This window comes from Diabrotica virgifera, chromosome 3 (assembly GCF_917563875.1).
Source record: "Diabrotica virgifera virgifera chromosome 3, PGI_DIABVI_V3a".
In the NCBI taxonomy this organism is placed as follows: domain Eukaryota; kingdom Metazoa; phylum Arthropoda; class Insecta; order Coleoptera; family Chrysomelidae; genus Diabrotica; species Diabrotica virgifera.
In genome coordinates, this window is record NC_065445.1 from 115527365 (window position 1) to 115551659 (window position 24295).

General features: G+C 33.4%; 1 protein-coding gene across 1 annotated transcript in view; it reads right to left on the bottom strand.

The window, feature by feature from the left end:
* Window positions 1–851: 851 nt before the first annotated feature.
* The window catches only part of LOC114336777 (2-phosphoxylose phosphatase 1), a 50378-nt gene continuing 26934 nt past the window's right edge, over window positions 852–24295 (bottom strand). Inside the window, exons 4-6 of the mRNA XM_028287153.2 lie at window positions 22036–22291; window positions 14955–15158; window positions 852–1389 (exon numbers count right to left, since the gene is read on the bottom strand). Coding sequence (XP_028142954.1) covers window positions 900–1389; window positions 14955–15158; window positions 22036–22291 — 950 coding nt within the window. The 3' untranslated portion in view covers window positions 852–899. The remainder of the gene's footprint in view (window positions 1390–14954; window positions 15159–22035; window positions 22292–24295) is intronic.

Below are 24295 nucleotides of genomic sequence, written 5' to 3' on the forward strand. Positions count from 1 at the left end.
GGGGGTGAAAGTCACCCCCAGGGCAAAAGCACATATCGGCACAATATCACTTTTTTTCTTTGACGTGTAAGCTATGCGTATGCCAAATTTCATGTCAATCCAAGCGGTTCTTTAAAATTTAGAGCAAAAACCGTGAAAGAATGGACTATAGCGTATTAAGTTCTTAGTAAGAGTTCGTTAAAATCGCAATAGGTCTACAATAGATCAATATATTCAGTACATAATTATTGATTATGCTTCTTTTCATGAGCATTTTTCAGTGCGTCAGAAATGATAGAAAAAAAGGTAAGTCCGTGATAATATACATTTTAGTGACATGACATTTTAGTTAAATCTGACAGTTGTCACATTTTATTTGCAATTTGGCATAAAAACAAATCAATTGTGTTTATTGCATTTATAAAATGTCATTTTCTTTTATTTGTATAGTCTTATAAATTGTACAGATTATATTCGTAGATATATTATATAATTCGTAAATAATTTTTTTTTCGATTATAGCGCCATCTATTGACAACTAGAATAAATGTTATAAATGTCACCGACGAAATGTAATCACCGACGTGCGTTTTTTCTGTCACATGCAATTTAACAAGTTAGAAAGAAATCGAAAAACTGTGGCACACTGAAAGATCCTCATGAGAAAAAGCATATCTCTATTATGTCGGGTCTTATCACTCTTGCCAGTGTTGCGGCATTCACCCTTTACATATTAAAATCAATTGAAAAATTGAAGCAATATATAGACTCATTCATACATTCCTTCTTTTCATAAACACATTTGCAAGATTATGTTAAGTTACACTGAATTCCGACATTCGCATTAGGGGGTTTGTTCTATATAATTATAATATCATTGATAAGTTTTAATACTATGTCCTAAATCTAAAATCACATTTTCATCGCATACATGCGTCTTTAAAATTAGTTACATTCAACGAACTAAAATAATCATCATGTAAAAACCTAACGATATCTTCTATTTTACACAGGCTTATTTTTGCACCTGCGTTTACAATATTTTTACAAAAACTAACTTGTCTAGTGATATCTTTCCCGTTGCTGAGCAATCTAAAATATATACCTTGAGTATTATCCAATTCCTGTTTTTCTTGATACACTTCAAATACTATTCTGGCTGCGTATCTCAAAAGGAACGGATCATTTTGAAGGCCCAGGGCTGTACTCAGTTGCTCCAGAGTATGATCATGGCCAGAATATACTACGAGGTAAGGTCCGCTATTAGATACCATTTGAAGCATGTGTTGGACGATGTGCCTAATCAAGCCGTATGATTTTAATATGCAGTATCTCTTCCAGAATGCGTTTCTCCACTTTTGGTAGTTTACCCAGTCGGTGTAGGCGAATATTCCCACTACGTTTTGACGTCTAAAATGTATATATTTGTAAAATACAGTTTAAAGTAAATTAATGGATAATACACAAATTAAATAAAATGAAATCAACTTTTCATGCTAGCTAGACGTATGATGTAGCGTTAGTGCTAGTAGGTGACAACAAAAACGATTCGCAAGGACATTTAAATCAAGGGGGGGGCGTATGGTTTGAAAGTACCCCGCACAAACCTTATGGAAATTAGGTCCCAGTGGATTTAGTTCATACTTTGGGAAAATACTCTTTGAGGCATTGTGATGAAAAGTTCTCATGGGCACATCTCAAGCGTATGGAGGATTTTCAAGATAGAGACACAAACTTGGAAAATTATAATATTTACTGGGTATTCCAATTCCCTGAGTTACTGGTTATCTGGCAACACGTAGAAGTTTGGATTAAAGAAAAGTACTAGTAGTCTAGGATTTCTTCCTGGCTATGCTATGGCGACCTTTACTTTGACCTTGACCTTCAACGAACGTCATCTTCTAGAGTTTCGAGGGTTTTCGGCATTAAATTGATATAAACAGATTACTCATGGGTTTTTTAGATCGCTAAACACGAATATGCCATCAGAATTGACCTCCGGAACACGTGGTGACCAGGGCCACTGCAAGGGACGTCATCTTCTAGAGTTTCGATGGTTTTCGGCATTTAATTGATGCAAATGAATTACTGGAGGGTTTTTTGAGGTCGCTAAACACGAATATGCCACCAGAGCCGACTCCCGGAGCACCTGGTTTCCAAGTTCAATGAAAGAGGCTCCTGGAGTTTCGAGGGTATTCGGTACTAAATTAATGCAAACGGATTTTGGGGCTGCTGAACACAAATACGCCATCAGAACAGACACCGGGGTACCGGGTGCCCAAGTCACGTCATCTTCTGGAGTTTCGAGAGTTTTCGGTACTAAATTGATGCAAGCGGACTACTCTTGTGTTTTTGGGGTTGCTGAACACGAATATGACTTAGATAAAAGACTCTGGAGTATCTAGTGACCAAGATGAATAACACTCTCAAAATAGAATATAGTAAATAGATTTTAAAATAAATGAAGGAAAAACATTGTCAGATATAACATGAATTTATATTTATAAATAATTAAAACAATTAAATAGAACAACATAGTTACTTTAAGAGGAAACAGTAGCGATCAACAGGTAGCAAAAACGCGTTCCAAGATTGCGGCTGTAATTTTGAATATTTTTTCGAGATATTTGGCACACGTATTCGTAATATAATAAAGAATGGCAGTACAGAGCCCAATTTGAAAAATATATTAATGTGTGGAAATTACTCTGTAATTAAATACGATATTAAAAAAACGAGCCTGTACCGCCATTAAGAGGAACAAAAAAAATACACTTTCTTCAAATAAACTTTTTTATCTGATGCCTAGATTTTGTGTCATTTTGGAACTACTAAAATTTTTTATTTCATTAGTAGTTCCAAAATGACACAAAATCTAGGCATCGGATAAAAAAGTTTATTTGAAGAAAGTGTATTTTTTTGTTCTTCTTAATGGCGGTACAGGCTCTTTTTTTAATATTGTATTTAATTACAGAATAATTTCCACATATTAATATATTTTTCAAATTGGGCTCTGTACCGCCATTCTTTATTATATTACGAATACGTGTGCCAAATATCTCGAAAAAATATTCAAAATTACAGCCGCAATCTTGGAACGCGTTTTCGCTACCTGTTGATCGCTACTGTTTCACCTTAATAAAAATCTACAAATAGTAAAAAATATTGTCACCAATTTGTACGCTTTCTTTGAACAGCAACTCAGAAAACCTCCGAGTACTCGGTGTGTACCAATCCGTTTGCATCAATTTAGTACCGAAAACTCTCGAAACTCCAGAAGATGACGTGCCTTATGCGCCAGGTGCTCTGGTGTCTGTTCTGATGGCGTATTCGTGTTCAGCAACTCCAAAAAGCCGTGAGTATCAATTTAATGCCGAAAACTCTCGAAACTCGAGAAGATGAATAACCTTATATACCAGGTGTTCCGTGGGTCGGATCTGATGGCGTATTAGCATTCAGTGACCCCAAAAAGCCATGAGTAATCCGTCTTTGCCAATTTAGTGCCGAAAACCCTCGAAACTCAAGAAGATGACGTGCCTTAGGCACCAGGTACCCCGGTGTCTGTTCTGATGGCGTATTTGTGTACAGCAGCCCCAAAAACCTAAGAGTAATCCATTTGTATCAATTTAGGGCCGAAAACTCTCGAAACTCCAGAAGATATCCTGTTTTAGGCACCAGGTACTCCTGTGTCTGTGTAGATAACGTATTCGTGTTCAGCAACCCCAAAAACCTATAACTAATCCGTTTGCATTAATGTATTACCGAAGACCCTCGAAACTACAGGAGCCCCTTTCATTTACCTTGGAAACCAGGTGCTCCGGGAGTCGGCTCTGGTGGCATATTCGTGTTTAGCGACCTCAAAAAACCCTCCAGTAATTCATTTGCATCAATTAAATGCCGAAAACCATCGAAACTCTAGAAGATGGCGTCCCTTGCAGTGGCCCTGGTCACCACGTGCTCCGGAGGTCAATTCTGATGGCATATTCGTGTTTAGCGATCCCAAAAACCGATAAATAATCTGTTTATATCAATTTAATGCCGAAAACCCTCGAAACTCTAGAAGATGACGTCCGTTGAAGGTCAAGGTCAAAGTAAAGGTCGCCATAGGATAGCCAGGAAGAAATCCTAGACTACTAGTACTTTTCTTTAATCCAAACTTCTACATGTTGCCAGATAACCAGTAACTCAGGGAATTGGAATGCCCAGTAAATATTATATTTTCCACGTTTGTGCCTCTATATCTTGAAAATCCTCCATACGATTGAGATGTGCCCATGAGAACTTTTCATTACAATGCTTCAAAGAGTACTTTCCCAAAGTATGAACTAAATCCACTGGGATCTAATTTCCATAAGGTTTGTGCGGGATAGGTACCTTGTATTTTTTTTATTATTTTAAATGAAAGTGCATAACTTCAAGAATACTCTCTGAAGATGTCAGATTGATCGGAGTAACATTACCAAAGATACAGCATGTTGAATATCCCTACTTTCGAGTAGCTTTACCGCGGTTTCGCATTAGCACGCTTGAGCGTAGTGAGAATCGTTCAACAACCCTTCCCCTTCTCTTTTGTAGATTACTCAATTCAAAAACATATTCCGATGTGCATCACTTTACGATTTGACAGACAAATAAGTAGACGAAGACGGAGTTGTCCAAACTTTAAATGCGTTTTTCTCAAAACTTGTTTTTAAAGGCGGTGGACATTGTAACTCAAAAACTACTTGACCGATCCACCTAAAATGGTGCACAGATTTTCTTGGGACATTTTGTGCGGTAACGTTGTCGAGATATATTTGTTTTTTGTGCTTATTTTTTGCTTAGCAATTATAAATATGTTTGATTTTCACCATTTTGTTACAAAAAATTTCGTTTTTTGACTTCGGAGTGATACCGAGAACTCAAAAATTTTAAAAAATAAAAAACTCAACAGCGTTACCTCGAGAAACTCATAAACTAATAAACTCTTTTTGAATTTTTTGTTTCACATAATCCAGTGACGAGTTCTGATGTCCATCGAAAAATCCATTTTTTTATATATATACTAGTGATGTAACGAATATTCGTATTCGCATTCGCGAATATTCGCATGTTTTTGCATACTCGCATTCGCATCCGCATTCGCGAAATTTGTGCGAATGTATTGCGAATATGAAAACCAAAAAAAAATAATTTTAAGATAATATTAGGTTAATAAAATCAAAACCTATTCACTTCTCATCTTTTTTTATTAAGAAAAGGTAACTTAACCTCAAACATGCAGCTACTCTCAAATGGAAATATGCAGGACACAACAGCAGACAAAGAAACGGAAGATGGAATGAAGCAATAACTCACTGGAGACCTTGGGACTACAAAAAAAGAAGAGGCAGACCACAGACGAGATGGTCGAATGACCTAAAGAGATACGCAGGGACCAGATCGACAGCATTAGCACTGAACCGAGAAGAGTGGAAAAATAAGGGGGAGGCCTACGTTCAACTTTGGACAAATGAAGGGCAATCTTAACCTTGTATAATCACATTATCAGCCTTTACTTTTTTTATAATTTGGTATTATGTAATAAAGCTTAAGATTCAGATTGATTTACACTAAATATCAATTAACTTTTCATTAAAAATTTAGGAAACATTACAAAGATAGAAACAAATTAAAAAAAAACTGGACATTCGCATTCGCATCCGCATTCGCGAATGTCAGTAGCAGATATTCGTATTCGCATTCGTATTCGCGAATGTTAAAAAAATGACATTCGTTACATCACTAATATATACACCGTTTTTTAGGCGTCAACACCCTTCCGGTAGGGATCTATGGAGGAGTGTCACCGAGCCGCAAGCCCTTATCCCTTGCCGTACCGCTCCTCCATAGGCCGATCAAACACCAGCTTATTCCAGACCAAGTCGTAGATTCTTTTTACAATTTTAGACTACGACGTCAGCCTTTTTATTTTTCTATTCACCGGGCTGGAGCTCGAACCTCGATCGCCTCGACCGCATATCCACTATAGATTTGTCAATCGTGCGCCTCAGTCCGCTTGGCTAATCTGATCGAATCCATTTTTTTAAGTGTCTGTAAAAATTTGCCACCTTTAACTTATTTTTCAATATTTTGTCCTTGAAAATTTGTTTTAATATTCTTTGAACTGTACTTAATATGCTTATTAATTTAAAAATAAAATAATTGTCCGTAGTTTAAAAAAATCACGAAAATGTGCTTGAAATGTTGATTTCAAACCATATCCCCCTCCCTTAAATAGAACCACCACATGTTGTCATGAAAGCGCATGAACAAACAGCTACCCAAAATTACTATAAACTAGACTACTGGAAACAACAAAAATGTAGATACTTGGTAGAGAAAAGACACTCATTCAAAGATAAAGAAAGGAAAATATACATGCATGAAAGGTCGAAGATATTACTAAATTAGTATTAAAAAGAAAAAAGTGTACTGTACACATTAACGACGAAGGAAGGGTGGTGAGAATCGGTAGATAAATTACCAATAAAACATTGAAACAGACCGTCCCCGAAAGAGATGTGAGTTTAACTAAATACGGATGAGGCAGATGCATGAAGAGAAAAAAGACAATATCCTTAAAATCAAGAAGCAGAAGACAATTTAACAAACCAACATTTTAACTTTAACAAAAAATATTTTTTTGTAATGTTACATCACTATATCATCACCCTCATGCATTTTTCTATTTTCAGTTTAACAACTAGTTGAACTGAAAATGACAAAAATCTGAAATATGTCTTATATGTCTCAAATATGTTCTTGCACTTCACCTTTTTAGAGGTAGACTCTATTAAAATGCATATCGCACCTCCGTTCAAATAGTGTCACAACTCAAAAAAATTTAAAAACAGTTTTATTGCACCAACTTCTTCTTCTTCATGTACCATGTCCTTTCAGAACGTTGGTTATCATCATAGCTATCTTAATTTTATTCACTGCCACCCTAAATAGCTTGTATCAACACTATACCAATCTCGCAAGTTCTTCAACCATGAGGTTGTAACGTTACAAACGTCACATCTTTGTTATTTTATTTTTAAATAATTATTTTACTTTATTTTCTTTAGTAATAATTTTCTTCTATTTGTTTTACCTGTTTTCTTCGTTAAAAACTCGTTGGCGCCCTCTTTTATTATCCCCTTTTATTATCCTCTTTTTATTATCCTATTTTATTATCTTCTATTTAATATATTTCTTTTCATCTAAAATCTAAATCATCATACTAAACGTACCCCGTATATTCTTACTCTGTAAGTAACTGTCTTTCAATACGGAACATGCCTGCTACTTCATACGTACTTGGTCGTAATTTCAAATGTCGTTTTCAATGACAGTGTCACTTCATCCCTACTCCCTGACACGTTGCTGAGAATGGAAGGGAAGAATTATTCCTTAAAAAGGCATGTAATTTGAAAATTAGATTTATTTTCCATCAATACTTAATATTCTCTTGGTGTGAGTTTTTATTCTTATCATATTAATTACAATGATATCATTTTTACGTATCTAACCTAACCTTCCATGTCTGCGAGCACATGGTCAGTTTAATATACCTAAGTCTTTCTAATTTTCATATATACACGTTTAGTAATCAAATTTTAACTAGTAGTATCAATCTTAATTCCATTTAATTATTCCTTTGCCAATAACTACTTTTACGATTGTTTGGCAAAGGCTCGTTTTTGGTTTTTCTTCTTGATGTTTGATATGTGTTTTTATCTTATAGTTTTTGGGAATAAATCAACATTTTCTCCCTTCGGGAGCTTCAAGCCAACCTCACCAGTGATGGAACATAAGGCGAAGACAGGATGCATCTAGATAGACAGCAGCACCCAACATCTACAACACCACCAAGACCATAGCTGCAGGGACCTAGGGCCACAACATCTGCCCAGGTCTACAAGTCAACAGCTGTACCATTCGACATCAAGAAGTTACCACCAGATACCAAAGCCATAAGTATGTACTTATAAAGCTATAAGTAGAATTTGAATATATTTGTTAATGCACTTAATAAGTCACATTTTTATTATATTTTTATGAACAATAAACATGATTAGTTAAAAATATTGTTTTGTTTGCTTCCATTCTAAATTTTCATAGTTCATTTCTAAGATTACGACAAGACGAACACACACCTGAGTGACTGAGCTAAGCTAAGGGTGTAGCGATGGCTACCTTGGATGATTGAGGTAATATTTTCGAATATTATTTCAATTAGCTGGGGTAGTCCATTGCCTTTTATTTCGTTTCAAGGTTCTTCTTCGTCCTGAACTGCGTTTGCCTGCTATTTTTCCTTGCATAATATTTTGCACCAACCTATATTTGGGACCTCTCATTACATGTCCGAAACACTCCAGCTTTCTCTGCTTGATGCTTTTTATAATCTCAGTAGTATTGCTGAGACGTTCTAGTATTAATTGTGGAGTTTCGAATCTTCTCCACCCAGGAAACTTTTAAAATTCTTCTATAGCACCACATTCCGAAAGCCTCAAGGCTTTAGTTAGATCAATTTTATTCACAGTCCAGGACTCGACAACATAAAGTAAGACCGAGAACACGTAGCAGCGAAGTAGGCGGATCCTCAATGCCAATTTTAAGTCTCTGTTACATAATACCTTGGACATCCTTCTAAAAGCGGCTCTGGCCTGCTCTATCCTAGATCTAATTTCGCCGTGACTTTCTGCGTTACAATTTATAGTACTAACAGTTTAATAAAACTACAAAATCTTATCTCAAAAAGTGTTACGTTTATAGTTCAAGTATTTATCGTTTGACAACACTAGAGTCATTTTATGATTAACCAAAATCAACGGTGCACCGAACATAAACAGTGTCACATATAGACTTGTGCAAGACATTTGTCCATCTAAGATGTGTCTAAAGCGTCGTTTGTCAAGTTAAGACAGTATATGTGATTACTTTATTCTAAACAGTCTTCGTATGTGCTCAAGAAAAGTGACACATTTATCACTTATTAATCTTTCCTTTTGCAGTATTTTTTGTTTAATGTTGTTACTTGTATTTAAAGTTACATCATTAAAAAGTATAAATCTGTTAACCAGATAATAATAATGATATTATTATTCTGTACTGCAAGAGCCACTTTTGATAAATAATATTTCGTAAATTTTTGTTATTTTATCTGTATAGTGTCACACCTCAAAAATAAATATTTTTTTAAATATTTTTAGCAGAATTAATACACTATTTTGTAGAGCTTCAAAAACCTTTGTAACTGACCAAATAAGTTATTATATGTACTAATTTTAACAGTTTTTGAATTAAACCCGACAAAGTTCTAGCACAAATTTTAAACGTCGTTTTCTCGATACTTTGCTCTTTTGACTTATGACACTGTTTGAGCGGAGATGCGATATTTAATAATAGAATAGTTTTCCGTGTTATACCGCTAACGCGGCTTTGGGATTATAGCAGAGTAGTCTGCTATATCTAGGAACTACGGTGTACAAGGAAGGTAATAGGGCCAGTGCTATGCTTCAACCGCCTATTATTACCCCTGGTTTTACCCAAGGTACTCATTTTATTCAGGCTGAGTCGACCTGGGGGCTATAGACATTTTTGGTCTACCTGCATGGAAGTCAGACATCCTACCGCCTGAGCTATCCGGTCCGCCAAAATACATAGTTTGTTGGTGTTATGGATTGTATTTAAACCAGGAGGAGTAAACTAAAAAGACAGATTCAGACCCAAGAAAGTCGGGGTCGTGTGATAGCTCATTCGAAAGGTTATTCAATTCTCTATTCATTAATATAAACATTAACATAATTATATATACAGGGGGACAAAACAAATTTTTGAATTAAATTGAGACAAAAAGGAGAACGTATGTAATTTATTTAATGCAAAATACATTTTACTGCTGTCAGAAAACAGAAAAAAATGTCAATGTGAAACATAAACATCTGCTAAGAGGCAGGTGGGTGGTAGCTTTAATATTGAATTTAAGCGAAAAACAATATTTATTTATCAAATAAACATTTTTCCCGTTTTCGGACAACAGTAAAATGTATTTCGAATTGAATAAATTATATACATTCTTCTTTATGTCTCAATTAATTTAATTAAAAAAAAAAGAATGTGTGTGTACTTTGTACGCACGTAAGAAGTTATACTTCTATTATATAATTTCATAGAAATAAATATACTTAACAGGTTATTTGTATTTTATTTAAATATTAAACTAACTTTCTTACCTACCACTTTTAAAAAATTTTTATTAAAACGATACCAAAAATTAAAAAAAAAAGAATATGAATCGTCCGGGATTTGAACCCGGGACCTCTCGATCTCCGGTCACACGCTCTCCTACTGAGCTATATTCCCCTTGCTTTGACAGGTTACAATATTTCTCATACATACTGACAAATTTAATAGACCAAGTGAAGTATACAAAAATACTTTAAATATACTTACTATTATTATAAAATATCTTATTCCCGAGGAAGACAAATCCAAAGACACAAAAATTATAATAAATAAAAAAGATGAAGTTTTCAATCCTAATAGCATTATTAATAATATTTAAAAATATTAAAAATATTACTAAAAGATTTTTAAATTGAAAACTTATTGGTCAATTTACTTGGTAACACCTCCAAGGCTTCTAAAATTTGCAAGCCATATGGATGCTGAAGCGAAGAAAACAAGAGGGAATTCAAAAACTTATAATTCACGACCCCGTCTGTTCAGCTGGTAAATTCCAACAGGAAATGGACCTAGTTACTCAAAGGAGTAAAGACTAATATAAAAATAAAATGAGACTCCAATTAGAGTCGAAAATCGCGATTCAGAGGACTGGACTGCGTTCCGTATTCTAATTGAAAAATAAGATTGTTTTGCCTTCGCATAGCAACTGAATTAAAAATGAAATTTTTATTTTATTTTTATATTAGTCTTTAATCCTTTGAGTAACTAGGTCCATTTTCTGTTGGAATTTACCAGCTGAACAGACGGGGTCGTGAATTGTAAGTTTTTGAATTCCCTCTTGTTTTCTTCGCTTCAGCATGCATACGGCTTGCAAATTTTAGAAGCCTCGGAGGTGTTACCAAGGAAATGGACCAATAAGTTTTCAATTTAAAAATCTTTTAGTAATATTTTTAATATTTTTAAATATTATTAATAATGCTATTAGGATTGAAAACATCATATTTTAATTGCCAGATGACGCTAGTCACCTAATATTTTCACTTCAGTTGCAATGGGTGGGAAAAGCTCTCGGTACTGATCGGTTACAATATGGAGAGCAAGCCTACGTTCTCTCCGATGAGACTCCAATTAGAGTCGAAAATCGCGATTCAGAGGACTGGACTGCGCTGCGTATTCTAATTGAAAAATAATATTGTTTTGCCTTAGCATTGCAACTGAATTAAAAAAAAACGCTGGACGGAAGGGCCGCCCGAGAACTTTATCGTACCGATCTATTATCGTTATGGTACTAGATACTGTTCTATATTCTATAAAAATAACAAAGTTACTCGTTATTTTGATATTTTAGAAACACCTACTGTACTTAGAAGTATTTTATGGTTCTACGCATCATTAATTCCTGCATTTGAGAAAATGTTCGATGCCATATTTCGAGGACACACTATAGATGTGTAGATTATTGCATAAATCAATAGAATATTATAGTCATACTTTCATTTCAAATTAGTTCATTTTTCTGAGAAATTAATAGTTTACAATATTTGCATTTCATTCTATTTCGATTACGCCAGTCAATGCGCGAGATTAAGAACAAGATATTATCTCCAAATTCTATCCTACTGCATGGATTTTAATGAAATTTTGGGAGTAGCCCAATCTGCTAATTCAAAGTCTATCCTATATACTATGGCGCTTCTATCATGGGGGAAGTTCCCACCACTTCTCAGGGGTGAAATATTTTTATTTTCAAATTACATGGAGAAAAAGGAAGATTTTTAAGAAAATTTAAAAATTCATTCTATAATTTGATCACATTTTTTACAAAAACCATTCATTTTAAACCCGTTCAACTTTTTGAAAGTAGAAATAACACTATATATATTAAAAGGTATTGTAGAAGGAAAACAATGCATTTAAATTATGGTGGATGGGGAGTTAAATGTATATACTTTTCATTTTTCCTTAAAGTACATTAGTCATATATTTTTTTGCACCATATCTCGCTTAGTTTGTAAGTAAGCGACATTTAACGGTGCTCGTTTTAAAGGCCTTTTCAAACACTACAAAAGGTGTTGGTAGCATTATACACCTAAAAACTACCGTTCCTCTGTTATTTCAAGTTGAATACACCAATTTGAGCATGCACCAAAAAACAAACTATTTTCACCTACCATATCTCTTTTTGTATTATAAATAGAACATTTACGAAGGAACGAATTTCTTTATTATTTATAATCTAAAAAATGTTTTATATAGTGTTTTTAGTTCGATGCATAGTTTTTAAGGTAGTCACAAAAAATCCGTCCGAAAAGGTGTCATTTTTCAATGAAAATGGCCAATTTTCAACTACGCATAACTCAAAAAGTATTGAGTTCTCAAAAAAAAGTATAGACCAGTTTTTGCTTAGAAATAGGTTCTTTAGCCACTTCCGTGCTTATTTTGACCAACAAATTTTCCACCCCCTTGAAGAAGTGGGAACCGCCCCAAGATAAAAGCGCCATAGTATATAGGGTAGATTTTGTTTCTTGAGCTATTCCCTACTTACTGTGAAAATATCAAGTACATCAATGTAGTAGGATGGAATTCGGAGCCAAATACCCTCATTGACTGCCCTACAATAATGCTCTGCTATGAACGCGTGAGAGAGGACACACATAAGATTATAGCAAAATTTCTATTTACCGTAACTTTTCGAGTTTTTGAGCTACAGCAATGAATTTTATGTCATTGGGAAGGTAATTTGGCATTCTTTCAAAATATGTTAAAATATACAGGGAGTATCTAAAAAAATTAAGATTTTTTATTCATTTCCGGTTCAACCGGAAGCCATATTTTTGGTAAAATTTATTGTGATAATAGATAATAAAGTACCATACATGTCTGCAAAATTTCAAATTTTAGTTTCTATTAAGAAGGAAGTTACGGGCACTCGAATATTTTTTTATAAAAAATTCATAACTCCCCTCCTATGGGGAGTTAAGATATATGACTAATGTCATTCAATTTACTGATAGGATATCAAAAATATATCAAAAAATAAAAAAATTCCTTGGAGCCCTTTTTGAGAAAATGTAGTTCAAATTTATGTCAAAATTTGACCCCTTAAATATAGGCAACCCGTAACTTTTTCTGAAAAACGATAACATCCTTCTTATAGCCCCATCTTTAGGCTATATAAAGACTTTTTCAAATTAAACTTATCTTAAACAAGTTTTTAGATAGATAGGGAAATGTGTCGGGTGGGCGGTCGGCCATGTTAGCCGCCATTTTGAATTTGGAAATGTCAAATTCCGTATTTTTATTTACCTATCGATGAGCTTACTTTGAGTTGAATTTCATTCATTTCGGTCAAAATTTGCTAAAATGGGCCCTAAATAACCCCCCTATTTCGGCCCCCCTTTGAGAGGTTTTTTTGAAAAGCTTAGTTTCTCGACAAAATTCTCTTAAACTTACTCATACCGAATTTCATCAAAATCGGTCCAGTAGTTTTTGCTGGGCGGTGGCGACATACGTACGTACGTACGTACATACTTCCGACATGTTTTTTTTATTTGCTTTTTAGACTCAGGGGGACTCAAAACGTCGAAAAAAAGTGAAATCTGAAAAAATTTTTTTTTGCACGATCCTATAACTTTATCTATTATACTATACTACGTATATAGTACGATAAAGTAAAAATGAAATTTTTATTTTATTTTTATAATAAATAATACATTTACTAAAAACACTAATATATCCTTTTAATGACTTATTTGCGCTGACAGCGCTGATACATACATATCTTGAAAGATTAGCAACGAACTACATACTGTCTGTGTGCGCATGCGCCCGGTATTATAAAATTTTACTCTCGATCGTAAAGTAGTATAACTTCAAAAAAATTTTTGGGCACCCTGTATAAATAATTATGTCAATGTTTATATTAGTGAATAGAGCATTGAATAACCTTTCGAATGAGCTATCACACGACCTCTATTCTGTTTCTAAAAATTCATCACAATTAATCTATTCCACCACAAACGTTACAACAAGGGAAATATCTATCCTCGTTTTTAAACTAGAAGGAGTAATTCAAATTGACCGCGCTGCAATGCTTGTTTATAATTGGCCCAACCGCAGGCAAGTTTACTCCACTAAATTATGAAATTTTGACACTATTAATATTTAAGAAATTTCGACACTATTGACTTTTAAATTTCTTAGGTTAATTAATTATATCGGCGATTTTTTGTGTTCTATGAGTTTTTCTTTAGTTTTCAGATTTTTAGTCTGCATTTATATAAAAAGTTGTTGTTTTTAGAACTCTTTAGTGAATTGTTATTAGCCTTGAGTTGCCCGATATTGACTACTGGATTACAGTCAAAGGCCGACATGGCCAAACTAAAAAAAAAGAAGATAAATCTGGTGCTTTTTATAGTGACATTATTTGGTGTGAATCTGTCTTTTGTCTTTTGAGTTTATTCCTCTTAGTTTAAATCTTTTCTCTAATTTATTTGTCATTATTGGAGATCTATAAAAATTACGCTTACTTTTTAGGCTATTTAGCACAATTAAATACTTACGTAACATTTATTTACCATGTTTGATCAAATTTGTTATACAAACAATGACACTGATATTAAAAAGAATTGCCAAAATTGTCATATTTCGCCGCTACTCAAGCCGACATCGTTTCATGTATCCCACCATGGTCACGCACGGAGCGGATATTACGCAAATAAAAAGTGAACAATAGTCATAAACCACAGAAGTAAATTTTTAAGCGCGCTGCATAGTCTTACCTTATACAATTAACAGGTGTATCGCAAGGAAGCCCATTTCTATGACAGACAAAAGTCAAAAGTGCGTCTCTAACGAAATGTGGGTCTGTATTAACAATCGTAGGTTCTCCATTAACAGAAAATAAAGCATTTCCTGTCGATTCTGATAGTGCCGCTACAGCTGGATGTGATTGAAGTTGATGTGATATACTCTTTTTGACGTTTCTAAAATATTAAATATTGGTAATAATATATTGTCGTAAATAAATAAAGACAGAGAGGAAGAAGAAGAAAATCTAATTATCTAATTGTATAATAATTTGTATGCATAAATTTTGTCAATATGTATTACGTTAAAATAGTTCATTTTTAAATTATTTAATGTTTTCATTCAACATGTAAAATAGGTACCGATTGGAATTACCCAGTATTTTATAAAGTTTCTCTTTTAACAATGGTAAAATAATTCTATGATTTTTGGACAAATGTTTATAATTGTATCAGTGCGGCTAAATTTGATAGAAAGTGCTTCTTAGAACAATTCGTGGGTGAATGCGAGTATACGAAAGACGTTTTTGTTATCGGAGTTACCAAAAATATTTGGAAAAAGTCGGGATTTTCAATTTCCTAGAAAATATTAAAAGTACTAACGACTGGAAATTTGAAGACGAAGTAGGGATATTTGTTTTGCCCAATAGAACTGAAGGTATGGCATTGATGGAAGGAGATATTGAGCCAAGCAGTTTTTTTGGTAAAGAGAAAAAGAGAGATACCCGATAGCTGAAAGGAGTAGTTTGTGTTGTTAAAAAAAAATAAAAAGTGTCGGTTTTCGTTAATCAAGGCCTTATAGGTAAACAAAAAGTACCAAGTAAATTTTTTTAAAGTTAAAATTAAATTCAGTGATAAATGGTAGCAGTTGTACCCAGGTATTAAGATCTATATTTTTCTCTATCAATATTCTCCGTTGCGAGGATTTCGGTTGTCTTTGTTTCATCGATGCCGACGTTTACATGAAGACTCCAGTGTAATTTGACATAAACTTTTACATAGACAATTTCGTAATTTTTTAAATTATTTTTTGTTTACCAGCTATAATTCATTATTGTACCTATACTGGTAACTTTTTATTTAAAATAATTTGCGGTATTTTTCATGTTCTTTTACATTTTACATAATCGTTTCAGATTGTTTGTTTTACAATTTATTCTATTATTAAAATTTGTGTTTAATTCTTTGGTATAAATCTTTTTTTTTTTAATATACGGTTATATTTTACTTTTGACTTTTATTTTTCCATGAGCTTCCTCTGAGTATTGGTTTTGCATTTCTGTGATTGGATGACGTAAAACCCTGAGATAATTTATTAATTTGAGCTAGCCCAATAAAAATTTTGTTACATTAATAATTAAAAATACATAAATGTAAGTATAATTTTTAAAAGCTTACATAAAGAAAATAAGTAGAATCAAAACAATATATTTTCAACTTTATTGGAAATTAGGTTTGTTCTAGCAGACAGTCAAAGGCGGTACAAATAGTGGAAGCGGGTTCCTGCTTACGGGCAAACTGCGCGGTTCTCGCGCGCGGGTATGGTAACACAGTGAAGACGGGTAAAAGCGAGAGAGATCGTTCAAATTTGGCAGTTGCGTCTACTACTTGTAGCAAAATGTCGTCTTCCGATGACGATATAATTGCTTTAGATTCTGTTTTGACTAAACTGAAAAGAAAGAGAGTTGGTGTACATCCTATTAATCGAGAAAGATTAATTTATGGAAAATATCATCATCTATTTCAAAAATTAAAAGATAATGAACGATTCTTCCATATATGAGAATGACTCAAGAGACTTTTAAATATATTTTGGAGAAAGTGGAGTATCGGTAAAACTAATATTAAACGCTCAACTTACAGTCAACCAACAGAATATCGAAAGAATTGAGCAATATACATATCTGGGTACGAATTTAAATAGGCAATGGGACTACTCAACAGAAATTAAACAGCGAATAATAAAAGCGAAAGCAGCATACTTTAGAATGAGACCCATTTTCAACAGTCGAGAGATATCATTAAAAACAAAATACCGTCTGTTGAAATGCTACATATTCACAGTTCTGTTCTACGGAATGGAAGCGTGGACACTAACTGTTGCATCTATAAATCGGCTCGAAGCTTTCGAAATGTGGTGTTATAGGCGCATCTTACGTATATCCTGGGTTGACCGAATTACTAATGTGGAAGTCCTGCGTAGAATGGGGAAAGAGTGTGAAATTCTCATAACCATCAAAACAAAAAAATTAGAATATCTAGGACATGTAATGAGAAATCAAGAACGTTACGGCCTTCTCCAACTGATTCTCCAAGAGAAGGTAAATGGTAAAAGATGACCGGGAACAAGACGCATTTCCTGGCTTCAAAATTCACGAAAGTGGTATATATAACACCACTACCACTGAACTGTTCCGCGCTGCGGTAAACAAAGTCAAGATAGCCATGATGATCGCCAACATCCGGAACGGATAGGCACTTTAAGAAGAAGGAGATTAATTAAAAACTGGTGTAATTTACATAAGCAGGCTATCCTTCCGGAAGAAAGGCTTGTTATAACATTGAGGGAAGTAGTTTTGTTGTAAATTTATTTTTCAAGTACTTATTTAGCAATAGTTAATACTGGAATGATTTTAGAAATACCTAAATCACACAAAATTACGGTTTCAATAAGATTGACTTTATTACTTTTGTTTATTATAATGTACAATTTATAAAATTAATCCATGGAGAACTATTAATTCTTATTATAAAAGAGGGAATAAACTAAATTCTCATTCGAGTAAACATTAAAACCGTGCGGAAAAAACTAAATTCTCATTCTAGCAAAAGCGGTCAGGCGGGTTGAAGCGGTTGGCCCGCGCGGACCTGCTTTGACTATGTTCGTGTACATTTAAAGACGTGCATTCTTTTTGAAAACGTTTAAAAGCGGGTCCGCGCGGTTTAACCGTAAGCGGAAACCGCCTCCACTGTGTGCGCCGACAAACTAGTCAGAAACCGTCAGCAAACAGTTGGTCAGTGAGAGAACATAATACAGTCACCAGTGCTATCCCCTCTACTCGCGCTGGTCTACTATTCGCTGATGGTTTAAAACCGTTTGAAACTGATGCTAGAACAAACCTAATATAAATAAGTTGCAGACACATCCAGTATATACATATCAATTGTAACTCAAACTGAAGTTGGACAAAAAAGGCAAAATCTTCGGCCGTATTATTTATGCTGGATAAAAATTTATTAATAAATTTATCCGATATATCTGTTAGGGTGGTGCGAAAAAAGTCAAGTTGATAATTCCGTGTCGCTATAGGACGGAAAATTTGCGATTGGTAATTACAAGAAAAACAAAAAAACAATTATTCAAATCGGACTTTATCCTCCGATCCCGCAACGGGCCTAAAGATTATGAAAAAAAAAATGAAATGTTACCTTTTTTTCAAATTTTTTTATTTATTCTCCATGTACGTTTTATTTATCGCTATAGTAAAATTTATATACAGTTTGCATGGTTGAGTGATAAAAAAATAGTTTTACGCATTTAACGAATATCTTCCGATCCCGCAAGGTCAATCAAAATCTATAAAAATTGGAAATTTTTGATGATTTTGATAAATTAAAAAGCATTTAGTTATCTTATTTTTCTGTTACGACGTAAAGCTCTTCGCTTGTTTAGATATTGTGTGACAATATTATAACAACCCAGAACTCAAAACGAGGGGGTGGTTGCACTTCTAGCTCCACACGCACACCCTTTTTTCTAACCAACCAATAAGTGTGTGTTTTTTACATTATTTAAATATGTACATTTTTTTTTCATCTGTTTGTATTCTTCTGTTCTTAAACGCCAACTTTGTATTGTGATTTGGTTCTAAAATCTGGCAGCATGGACCTTGATTTAAGTGTTGCCTTGATGAATCCATCCCTTTATCGAGCCCACATACATTAGACATTAGATGATGCTTCCATGACCAACTTTACGCACCGCTCGACATCTTGCGTGTGGCAGGGATAGTTTTTTACATTCCTGTCTGGCATGTAGCCTGATGTAATGCAGGAACTCATATCTTCATTTTAAACTATTCGAAGAACTGATGGAGAATTTAGTTTTGTAACACTCTAGTCTATTATTTCAGTGTAGTCCTGTGCTTGAAAATTTAAAGTAGGAGGGATGAAATTTCTAATACTTTTGCCCTTGGCTTTAGTCTGTCCGGCTTTTAACACTCTCCTTAGTCCTAGTTCTCTAATGTGTTTCCTTTCTCCCTACTACTTGAAATTTTGAAGCATTGGACTAAACTAAAATAATAGATTGGAATGTTACAAAACTACTATCTTCTCCACCACTTCCTCGAAGAGTTTCAAATAAAGATATAACTGCTTGCATTACATCGGGCGACATGACAGACTGGAATGTACAAAACTATCCCTGCCACACGCAAGCTGACGGGCGATGTCTAAAGTTGTTCACAGAAGCAGATTTTATCAAGAAATCACAATACAAAGTTGGTGTTTAAGAGCTGGACACAAACAGATGAAAAAGAAATGTACATATGTAAATAATGTAAAAAACACACACTCATTGGTTGGTTGGAGGCAAGGTGCGTGTGGAGCTAAAAGTGCAACCACCCCCTCGTTTTGAGTTCTGGGATATTTAAATATTGTCATACAATATCTTAACAAGCGAAGATCTTCACAATGTAACAGAAAAATGAGATAACTAAATGTTTTTTAATTTATCAAAATCATTAAAAATTTCAATTTTTTATATATTTTGATTGATCTTGCGGGATCGGAAGATATTCGTAAAATGCGTAAAACTATTTTTTTATTACTCAACCATGCAAACTATAAATAAATTTTATTATAGCAATAAATAAAAGTTAGACGAAGGATCAATAAATTTTTTTGAAAAAAGGTAAAATTTTAATTTTTTCATAATTTTTAGGTCTGTTGCGGGATCGGAAGATAAAGTCCGATTTGAATAATTCTTTTTTTGTTTTTCTTGTAATTACCAGTCGCAACTTTTCCGTATTATAGCGACACGGAATTATCAACTTGACTTTATTTGCACCACCCCAATATCTGTGCCTTGGTACAAGAAGTGCCTAAGCCACTTTTTTCCACTTTTGACATTTTTGACTTCAATGGCTTTAAAAAAGACAATGGTTTCAATCAGACCTTGAAGTCTGATAAAACACATAATCTTTATCTAGAATCATTCTCTTCCACGCATGAAACTAAAGGCAAACCAGCTACCGCCTGTTATTAAGTAAAAACATATGTTATTTTTATGAACGCTTTAGACTCAGTATATTGAAAAGAGATAGGTACAAAAAAGACGCTTAGGAATGTTTTCAGATTTTAAGTACAATTTGTGACGTTTATGGTTACTGTTACTTTTGTGGCTGTCAGTCTGTTGAATTTTTTGATGTTTTTTTGTCGAATTTATGCATTTTGAAGTTTTTTATATTACACAAACAGTTTTTTTCACAACTAATTTTATATTGGAGTTTGAAATTTTAAGGTACCTAAGTGTATTTTATTTTGTTAAGGAAGTTTTGTTAAGTGACAGTTAAGGAATGGGTGTGTTAAATTTCCGCCAAAGTGAATGAAATGACAAAAAGAAAATATCTTATTGAATTTTTTAATTAATTGTTTCTTTATTAATGATATTATGATATTAAAAGAATGATAGTGAAAATGATATTAAAAGAATTTATTAAGCTACTTCAAATGTAGCTGTAATTCTGCACCAAAATTTTAAAGCAAAACTTACATTTGACATTCTATTTATTTGGTAACTTCAAATTTTAACCCGTGATCGGAGCAGTAGCTACTTACTGTCACTTGCTGTTGCGTTTAGTAAATTTTCGACTTATTTCGTATGCTTTAAATGATGACGCACGGGTAAAGAACTCTGGACTCAACTGTAAAATTGGTGCTAGAAATGCTTATGTAGACATATGTTTTTTGGTTAAACGAATGACTTAGGCACTTCTTGTACCAAGCCATAGATATGTGTTTGATATATACCGGCTAAACAAAAAAGTGAGGTAAATAATAAGGTAGAACAAAAAAAATTTTACCGAGGAACAGTAATGGAATAAACCGGCCTGGTATTCTATTGATTAAGGCTCGGTTTTTCAGTGAGCGGTTAAAATTTTGGTTAGCTAACCTAGTTTAAATTTTAACCAATATTTTAACCCTCATAGCGTTTTTCAGTGCTATAAACCAAGTAAAAAAATCTCGGTTAGCTAAGCACTTTTTTTCTTCTGTTGGCAGCAGTAACTGTACGTGCGCATGTGCAATTCGAGAAATTTTGATCAATTTGACAGAAAAATAAATAAAAAACAATTTCATAACCAAATTTAAAAAATGCTTAATGCAATGCAATATCAAGTTTGGAATCTTTCTTTAGTTCATAACGTCTACCTCGGTTTCATAACAGAAGAGAATTACAATTACTGGGACGATTTAGACTTTTTTCCGATTTTGTTTGTCAAAGACCACTATTATCACTATGTGAACAGATTGACCAGAAAATAAGGAGTCAGACTGTTTGGTAAATAATTATTTTGCTCTGTAGGCAAATATAAAATAATCTTTTTAAAATATTACTATGCATCATGCATTAAATCCTGTTACAGTAAGTGTAAACATAGGTACCTGTTACAGTTATATTTAAATATATATTTCCTTATAATTCCTTCCTATATAATAACTTATAATTTCCTTATAATAATAAGGAGGTATTCACTGCACTCACTTAGAAGGAAAAATAATATGCTATTTAAAATATCAAAAAATCTTCTTTAGAAGAAAAATCGAAATCTTTAGTTTTATCATCATCATCATATTAATTAATTAGTTGTTGTGAGAACAATTGGTGTAGCTATAGAAATTAATAAGACTTACTTATATAAAAAAAAACAGTAAAATCCTGTATAAAAGGTATATTTAATATACCTTTTATACAGTATTTTACTGTTTTTTTTTTGTATTACATGGTATACAGCCAACTATAGGAAAACTTTTTCCTTGTGGATTTTTTACTTACTTATATAATTTCTCAGTAACAGGGCATCCACAATCTCTAAAACAGAAACTCATACTTTGACTCTCGTACATAACAACTTTTTCTAAAGTTTCTGGAGAAATTAAACCGTATAAAAACGCTAAAACTGATTGAAACGTTCTTCTATAACGTGTGCTGTGTATCATAACTTCAGTAGGTTTTAACGAATGCAGTTTCGGCCAAACGTCTTTATAGTTTTGTTTAAGTAGATTTCCCAGCTTAAGCAGTTGGGACACACCTGTAACATGAAAGATATTTTAAATCAAAAATAGATCAGATTGGTTTTTTATTTAGTATTCATTGTACATTTTTAAATTCAACTTTGTTTATTTCCAAAAGAGAATAATAATCTAAAAGCCAAGAGAATAATAAAATAAGATTGGGGTAAAAAATTCGGGACAATTCATGAGAGTTAATACTGTACAGGGTGTCCCAAATTGGTATGTTTTGCAGTGTATACCGAAAACTAGAGGAGATAAAAAAATAGTAGTTAAGATGTCATGACTTCTTTTTTCGTTAAAGTAACGATTGCTCAATCAAATCATCAATAGCTCCTCACATTATCGAGATACTGGGCGATTATTGAAAAATGTCGAAAACGACAGGGTTACAGATCTTCTTTATTAAGAAAAATTTTAAAAAACTTTATAGGAACTTTTGATAGATATATTATGGACGGATTCAGTGGCGTACAAAAATTTTTTTTAGGGGGTCTCGCTAAGGAAATATAAACCATACTTGTTTTTTAAATGGGACACCCTGTATATTTTGACATTTTTCGTTTACCTTTACCATATATCTATTTTCAGTTGTTGGAGCTACCGTGCAAATAAATTGTTTATAGTTGACGTCAGGTTAAAGGCACTTAAAAATAAAACATTCCGTAACGTATTTTAACATTTTAATATTAGGGTACCAATCCTTGACAGTTTTATTAAATTTATCTATTAAAATAAAATCAGTACCTACCTAACTTGAAAATAAAGTAAATACTTAACTGTTTATTATTGGTTCAATTTTAAAGTGTTGATTCCATATTTTATAAATAAAATTATCACGAAATAGAATACACTGTATTTTATTACCTTTTTCGTTTCCATTTATAATTTTTTGCCCAATATATTATTATTGTCTTTTATACTTTCTATCTAAAATAATTACATATTGTTACATCTTGTAAGAATGTTCATTTCATCGAGTAGGCTTTAGTAATGTTGGCATGGAAAATAAAACAAAACATGTGTCATCTGTGTTATCTGTCAGAATTAATATTGCCACCTAAAGTATTGTCAACAAAAACATGAAATTTGAAAATTATGAAAAATACGATATGCATTTGGCATATATTGAATGTCAAAAGAATGTTATTGCTGCATCTAGGGCTTCCAATCCCGCAATACCGAGATCTCGGTATGGCGGGATCCCGCGTCATTTTCCAATCCCGCGTGATGCGGGATTACAGGTGCGGGATCCGCGGGATTTGCGGGACTGAAAAAAGCGTACATTACTCCTATAGCTACGCTTAAAATTATCAAAAAACTGTCTTTGCACCGTATTTTAGAACGACGTAGAAATGTGACTGCACTACTGATTTATCTCCAAAAGCCTCGTAGTTACGTAGAAACTGTTCATCTCCCACCGAAAAGTTCATCAAGTAAGAAACACGTGAGAAACAATGTAGAGGTTCCATCATCGGGTTCCGATCTTGATCTTACATTGCAACAGGAGTTAGAGTTAACTATATCGTCAGCATGTAATGTATTTACTTTGCCCGTCGCCATCTCGAGCTAATACACTTAAGTCCATTATTAAAATAGAAATAACTCTATGAATCTCGGGAGTCAATGGGAAAATATCTTACATTTACATATAAAGTCTAAAAAGGAATACCGTCGACGTGTGGAAGCCGAAAGGGCATTTTCTGCTGCTGGCTATATTGTGTCTAAAATACGCAGGAGTTTGGCAGATGACAGTTTAGATTTAGATATTGGCTCGTATGAATAAAAATAAAGATGTAATTTATACTCCAAATTTTGGAGTGCATACTCCACGCGGTAGTATCTACTCTTATGTACGGTGAGTAGAAACTCATCACATCAACATATTTTTATTCATATAAAATGCAGTATAAACTTATACTTTATGCTCATGCCCATGAAAGCGTACTTGGAGTTTATACTCCGTTTTTATTCATACCATCCAATATGTTGTGTTTCCTTTGCAAACATTTTCAATTGAAAGC